The sequence below is a fragment of the Malurus melanocephalus genome, unplaced genomic scaffold (genome assembly GCF_030028575.1).
Source record: "Malurus melanocephalus ecotype Western Australia unplaced genomic scaffold, MMel_1.1 scaffold_472, whole genome shotgun sequence".
Lineage (NCBI taxonomy): Eukaryota > Metazoa > Chordata > Aves > Passeriformes > Maluridae > Malurus > Malurus melanocephalus.
This window is the reverse complement of record NW_026623704.1, coordinates 199,859-207,557: the sequence shown is the minus strand read 5'-3', so window position 1 is coordinate 207,557 and position 7,699 is coordinate 199,859. Positions and strand designations below refer to the sequence as shown.

Sequence of the window (7,699 nt, the reverse complement as noted above, 5' to 3'; positions counted from 1 at the left end):
AGGACTAAAGCATTTCCGAGGCAGCCCAAAAGGCTGTTCTTGTCCTGTTCTCCTCCCAGCCCCTGCTGCTTCCTTCCTTGAATGGAGACAAGTGTTTGCAGAGCCACAGAGTAAGGCAGGTCAGGAAAGAAATCTAGATTGAAAGCAATTTGGCTCCATAAAAAGGTTTCTTTTCAGCTTGATCGGTTCTTGAGACAGAAATCCCCAGTGTCACAGTTTCTAATTTTGAGAGCGGGATGAATGCAGCTCTTCATTCTTCTGCAGCAGATTAAATGAGTGTGTGGCATTTTCATTTTTCCAAGGGGACTTTAAAAAAAAAAAAAGCCTCATCTTTTTCCTCCACTTTGCCATTAATGATCTTTTAAGCAGTTTTCCCAGGACTTCCTGCAAGCATCACTAATCAAAAGCACCTACCCAAAAGTATGGGCGTGCCTTCACTTTGAAACATCACCACAGRAAAGGCAGCTTAAAAAAATGCACCCAGTGAACACAAATGCCTTGTGGGGCACACACATCCTTGTGCTACGGATTTGCATGAACCTTCATGCTCATCCTGACATGCTCTTCTCCCACAAACACAGCCAAGTGTGAGGAGGGAAAGCCACAGTGCCCAGGAAAGCTCTTCATATTTGTGTAGCAGGTTTAATGGTTGGCTCCAAAGGGAGTTTGATCTAACAAGTTATTGTTACTGCTTTCCTTTAGAAATACTTGCCTATCCTACAGCAAAGTCAGAACCTCCTGCAGCTCTCAGAAAAAGAACCTGCTTGTGGAGTCAGCAGTGGCCAGACCTGTCCCGTTTTTGACACCACTAATGCAAAATGCAAACTTCCCTTATTCTTTCATTCAAACCCAGCTGTGACAAGGCAGAAGCAGTGGAGGGATGTCATATGGGAGAGCTATATTGCTGTCTCCTTTCCCAATTTACAATCAGAGGATTTGTAAGGGTTTCCTCRTGTCTCCTGGTGCTACATTTGGAGACAACAGCTCCTCTTCCCTCCCCAGCATCAGTGAGTGCTGCTGGCTTTCTCTGCTGGGGCAGGAAGGAGCCTCAAGTGTGGAGAACAAGGGAGTTGGTGGCTTCTAAACTTCTCAAACAAAGCAACAAACAGCCCTTTTTCTCAAGCAAGTAACAAACAAAGCCAAGGAGCAGCATTAGATGAAGAGATAGAAAGTGTTTTGGGTGCTACAGGATGAGAGCCATCGAGGGAGCTGTGGGGAGTGTGGGAGGGGGCTGAGGGGAAAAGCTGAGCTCATTGCATCCCAACCAGACAACATCAGGCAGGAAACAGATGTGGAAGAAACCACAGAGGGGTACAGCAACAGCAGAATTAACTCTGCAGCAAACAGRGGAATCTCAGACACACAGAGCTGACCTGCACCACAAGAACAAGGCATCAAGCCTGAGATTTGGCTCTTTGCAGTCCTGGGAGCAGCTCCTAGTGCAACATCTAGGCATCAGCATACCAGAAAAATGAAGGAAACAATTCAGCCTTTTTCCAAGTCCTACCAAGTCTAAGCATGTGAAGCAAAGGTAGGTCTGGATCAGTAGCAGTTCCTATGCAAGAGACTGGATTATCTTTTACCATCACAGTCCAATTCCTGTAGATGGTGTTTGCATTTCTATTTKAAAAGGAGGAAGTTTTTCCTGGCTGTATACCTGAAATCCCAGTTTGAATCTCCCACAGTTAGAAGCATTGGGAATATTAAACTCCATTTTGATTTAGTCCCTCTAACAGCTTTGTCTCTTACAACAATTCTGTCATATAAGCAGAAGCAACACTGTTCTTTGTGTCTATTTTCTTAAGCAGTTCAGAATGTCCTGCCCCAGCTAAAGATGGTGCACAAACTTGTGTCTTGTCCTCTCTGCTGGCCCATCTGTCACCAGAAAATTATACTGTAGTTATTACAGGAACTGAGAGCCTCAAGTGCAGCTCCCATTGACTTCAGCAGAGGGACAATGTGTTCTCCTCTGCAAACTGAGCTGGTTTCCAAGAGGCCAAAACATGATTCTAATCCTACGAGGCTATTATCTGTAAGCCTCATTGCATTCGTACATTTCAATAAAGTTTGGCACAGGAAAATGTTTTAGTAGAGGGTATTAGCCCTCTTCCTCCTGCATGGTTGCCTCTCCATGTCCAAAGCCTGGGCACAAACACTGCTTTCTAGTGAAGCTCTTATATTCCAAAAGATCACTTGCCTTCAAATGTGCTTTCAGTGCTGGCAGTGACACAAGAGGGACCATGTTAAATTAGACAACTTTTCCTCATTGTTATTGCCAGCCATCATTCTTTTATGTGTGATGTGAGCTTGTCCTCATACACATTACTATATAAGCCAATGTTTGATAATTTTAGCAAGAAGGAAGAGAAGTTTCTTTTCCCCCAAGTTTCTAGCCCTCTTACCAGAGAAACACTKGAAAACATAATTCAGATGCACCCTGAAGTTTTGGAAAACAGAAAGCAGACAAAGAACCCAAAGCACTGATTTTATGTCGTGGTTTTTGTGGCCTGAGTCATGACTTTAAATGTTTGTGTGCACTGATAGCAGACTGCCCCCGTAAGGAGTGTGACCAGTGTCTGTGCAGAGACTGCCAGCAGGAAAAGGCCAAGYAGGGTCAAATGTGGTAGTGACAGGAACTGACTTGAAACACAGAAAATTCAACACATCTGAGTTTATAACCAGCCAGATCTGTCCATCACCATTGACCTGTGTCAGATGTGAAGTATCAAATTATGGCTAAGGGCTTTGTATCACAGTTTTGGCTCCTGAGCTACTTCACTGTACCTGCCAAAGTCTTCCTATTTGATCATTTTAAAATACTTTGTAGTTCTGCTGCAGCTTTATTGTATTATCGTGAAGTTTCCTACCAGAGGCTTAGATACATGTAGCTGGTCAGGGAGACAGCGGGATCTTCAAGCTGTCTCTGAAGCAAACATAGCAGGTTATTAAAGAGTTAAATGAGAGGAGAGGAAATGCTGATACCTTTAGCAGAATATAATTCTCTCCACTGGAATTTGGCAAYGACACAGGGACTAAGGTCCTTGCAGAAAGCACAAGCTGCTCATCAACAACCACAAGCATGCAGGGACTCAAGTTGTGCCTCTCCTGCACAAAGCATYGCACAAGTAATGCAGCACCCCCTAACTGTAAAGGTCGTGTAAAGGACCCACAGGGAAAAATTCCAAGTTGAATTGTCTACCCTAGCCTTGGCCATCCYCTGTGCTCCCTTGGCAAGCACAGCAAAGCAGATCTGTGCCTCTTCTTGCCCGTGCAGGAGCAGTCACACACAACGACACTGCAGGATGGAGCAAAGCAAAACCTGAGCACGGAAAGCACAACCAACATGACTCATGTCCTGCCTGGCCTACAGCACCTTCTCCTCCAGTTAACCTTTATTGGGTGCATTTTAAAACCTGTTTTCAGAGAGGTCTACGACAAAATGTTTGCTGGACAGCAGCCAAAGTGCTCCCCTGCTCGTCGTCACTCCCAGAAACCATGAAGAGTTTTACAACTTCATTGCTTCACAACCTGAGCCTGCATCCCACCAATTAAACACACAGGTCTAAAGCAGAGAGACAGCTACTGCTTTACAGCCCTACCAAACTCACTGCTTGCAAGAGCACTGACTTGTCACCAGAAATAATTCTGAGCAGGACAATTCTACTCTCCCAAAATCTCTCATACCCTAAATGCTCTTCTAATTGAGTTGCAACTTTAGGATGTCTTGGTGACATCTGAACCTTCATTTTTTTCCCCAAGACATCAGTTCAACATTCTTGGTCATTCCTATTCATMCTGAGAGTCCTACTACCAACAAAATTAATACCTCTAATACATTAATTGCTTTTCCCCTGTCCTGGTGAATGGAACTGTACCAATCTAACTTACACCCTTASCAATAAACCTATTAGAAGAGAGTCTTTCATTTCTGGACCCCACTGGGCAATGGGATGTGCCACTGAACAAACAGCAGTACTGCATAAAGCAAAGGAATTTCCTATTCTTCCTCACTGCTCCTTAGCACGGAGAGGTAAGTAATTGTGAACCATGCCACAAACAAGATTTGAGAAAATGTCTTTCTTTCTTGCTCTCAAAAAACTGTTTAAAAAAAAAAGAAAGATGGGATTTTAGGTAATAGATTTTGCCCTTCTGGCCTAATTTCAACCGCAGTTACTATGTTTTTGCCTTTAAAATTCCCCTTGCTTCTTCAAGTGAATGTACTGCCTGTGCCTGCCTTCCCTGTATTGTTTAAAAGTGCTCCTGTAAACATCTGTAAATAGTTCCTCCACCACAGAGGTTCATGGTAGCACTGGRTGGAATTTGTCTGTCTGCACCTCACACTGGCAAAGGGGCATCAGCTCATTAAGTCCGTTATTTTTTGCCATTTCAATTCTGTTGCCATAAAAGCCATATAAATTAAAAGATACAGTACCTGTTACAGACAACCTACAATGCAAGGGGAAGGACTGATTTTCCTTCTTACCTAAATAAATGCAGCTTAAATAATATTTTATAATATTATAAACATATAATATTTTATAATATTATAAGACACATAAATAATATTTTATCTTAATGATACATTTGCTGCCCTTTTCACTGTGCAATGGAAAGTACTCCTGTTAGTAACCCATCCCTCTGCCAGCACAGTTCCACACCACACTTCATCCTCCATGYTCATCAGCAAATGAAAGACCTGATTGTACAGCTCTCCTCCTACAAAGCTGACATTTGCTGCTACAAGTCTTTTGATTTGCTTGAAATAACCTTGCCATTGGTAAAATTGGTTAATTGAAATTGGAACATAATGCTAAACCTGGATCATAATGCTAATATCAGGGATGGCAACAGGCATGTATTTATTTTTCCCTCTTGCTTAAGTGCAGGTCTTCCTACCAGCCAAACTCACACCCAACACACTTTAAGGAAAATCATTCTGCTCCTTCCCTCATCAAGGACTGACCACCTGAAACTCAGGGCTCTCTGATTTTATTGGAGTTACCTCTTGTCTGAGCTACTGTGTTCTCATTCAATACCTGGCAGCGTGAAATCAAGGGGAGGAGTGAAAGACAGTGGGCAGGATAGTGAATATGTTAGCTCAGATGCCTCCTRTACCACACACCCTACTCCACCCCATAACCCAGCCTCTGTCCTGTCTCCATCCAGCAGAAACTCTACTGGAGTCCAGTTCTTCCCTACAGTCCTCCCAAGTTCCAGTCTCATGGACTTAAGGTGGATTTTGAAATCCTGGAGGAGGCAATGCTGAGCACAGTTCAGATTTTCCAAAACCGACTCCCTAAAAGCCTGCTCCTCCCTTCCAGAGCCAGGCAGATGGGAGAGGGCATCACAACCGATGTCTGGCTGTTTTTGCACACAGTCAGACAGCCCGAGAGCCCCATCCCAGTCCCTGCACACACACACAGCACTACTCATGCAAGGGTCAYGCAGATGCATCACCAAAGCAAATCTTCCGATCGTTCATTCACTGTGAGTAACGGGGCAGTGACTCCGCTTCCCAGGGATAAATCAGCTCCAGGTGGTCTAACCCTCAGCTTTTGGAAAGGTCTGGTTTGCAGTCCTAGCAGTAAGAACAGGGGGGACACACGCTCGGCTTCTCAGCAACCAYAGTGAGAATAAAGAAGCATTTACCATCCTGCCCAGAGCTCTCCAGATATTCCGTCAGGTCGCAGCCGAACGCGCTSGCGGCTCCCTTCCTCTTGAGTTTCTGTTTGGCTCCCTTGTTCTTCATGAGGTTAGTCCCAAAAGAGGTTCACCCCCCTCCTGCCTTGCCCCCCTCCCCCCGGCCTCACGCTGGGCGACAAAAATCTTTGCTCTTCTCCTCAGACCACCGCCCGTGTCCCGCTCCCGGGGAGCAACATCGGGGGTCCCGTACAGCGTCCAGCCAGAGCAGCAAACATTAATCCCCACCAGATGCTGGGCTGCTCCTGTGGCAGAAGAAGGTCAGGGCGAGAGGAGGCTCCAGAWCCCGCAGCAGCAGCGATCATAGCCCGAGCCCAGAAGGGTTCTCATCACAGGCGAGTGGGTGGTGGATGGGTGCCCGCATCAGAGCTGGCAATTTTGGGGGGCAGGAGATGGTCGGGGGGATGTCTGTCCCTCAGCGCAATCCCGGGACCCTCCACAGCCACCTCCTGGGTTTCGTCAGTCGCTCTGTCGCCAATTGCAGCAGAAAGCGTCCCACTGTGGTCGTCCTCCTCTTGGCTTTCGGAGGAGACTGGAAGTTCAAACGGACTAATGAAAAGGGACCGGGGAAGACTCCGCACAAGGCTCCTCTTTGGCTCCCCCCATTCCCCTCCTCCTGCCTTCGGACAGTTGGAGGAATGAGAAACCAGCTTCCTGTCCTGACTCCCGCTCACTCGCTCTCTCCTTTCCCCCGTTTTACAAATCCTAGGATTATCCAGCTCTAAAAAATGCTGAAAGGAAGTTAGSCGAGGAGGGGGGCGGAGGACGCGTTTTGGCACTACGGTGCGGTGTGTGTGTGTGYGCGCAAGCGAGCGAGAGGCTGAGGGAAGGCGGGGAGAGGAGTTGGGGAACAGGGATGGGGATAGGGGGAGGAAAAGGGAATTTRTCCTGACAGCCGACAGATAACGGGCTGCCCGGGAGGAAATCACGGCGGGGATTTGCTGCTCCGCCAGCCCGCAGCTCAAAAAAAGGCCCGAGGAGGGTCCGGCGAGGGGCGAACACACCAGGAGCCTCTCCAGCAAATCTCTGCCTCTGTTCGCCTTCGCTGCAAAACTTCTTCCTGCCCTCAAAGGTGACTCTGTAGCTCCAGGATCTGCCTTCCTCTACAGAGGTGCAGGCTGGAGCTGCTGAAGCGCTAGAAGGGGACAGAGAGCTGGGGAATTCGAGAGAGGGGGAAGGAGGGAAACCTTCAGCTCCCTCCTCCCCGGCAAGCAGAAACAGATGCTGTCCGGGCATCTAAGTTCACATACTTTAGAGTCAGCTCCCAAAAAAAGGCTCCCCCTGRCCAACAAAGGGGTTTAGATAAGAGCTGAAATTACTCAGTACAGCAAGAAGGGAAGTGGGACAGATCTGCCTTCAGGCTGTGAGTCTCGGCTGTGTCATCGCCCCCTTCACCCCGCAAACACTTTTCTAGTCTGGTTTTTGGTACACACATATGTTGGCACATTGGAACACTTCCTTGAATTTTTTTCACTTTTTTTTTATCCCAAAAATTCAGACTTCTTTACAGGGCTGGTTCTGCCCATCAGCATATCTAGGGAAGCAAAATTAGCTCTGCCAAGGCTTCACTGACCCCTCTCWTACTCTGTGCCAAATGCAGTTGTATGGGTCTGGTGGAAAAATGAACGAACAAAAACAGCAGATTTCAGCTTTTCACCAAAAATCTGAACAAAGATAAGKAAAGTAGTTTTGATTTGGAGGAAAACTGGCAAGGAAATGGGGCAAAGGACTCCCTTAATCCACCTGCCTCCATAACCCTCGGCTCTGCACTCTCACTGGGCAGAGGATTCCCATCTTCTCCCACAGCCCTCTCGCCGCCTCGCTCACTTGAGAATGATTTTTCAGGGAAACCAAGCCTCTGTGTGTGTTCTGACCACTGCCAAAATCAATTCAGGTTCTGTCTGTTGGTATGGTGACTTTTTTTCTTTAAAAGTGTTGCATGCTACCCCTTCACACCTAAGAAAAGACACCGAGAGCCATAGTGAAGGACCTTGCACAA

At 46.8% G+C, this 7,699-nt stretch overlaps 1 protein-coding gene across 1 annotated transcript in view; it reads right to left on the bottom strand.

The window, feature by feature from the left end:
• ARHGAP31 (Rho GTPase activating protein 31) overlaps positions 1 to 6,470 on the bottom strand; it is a 59,464-nt gene extending 52,994 nt beyond the window's left edge. Inside the window, exon 1 of the mRNA XM_057380832.1 lies at positions 5,650 to 6,470. Within this exon, the coding sequence (XP_057236815.1) occupies positions 5,650 to 5,749 (100 nt within the window). The 5' untranslated portion in view covers positions 5,750 to 6,470. The remainder of the gene's footprint in view (positions 1 to 5,649) is intronic.
• Positions 6,471 to 7,699: the final 1,229 nt, after the last annotated feature.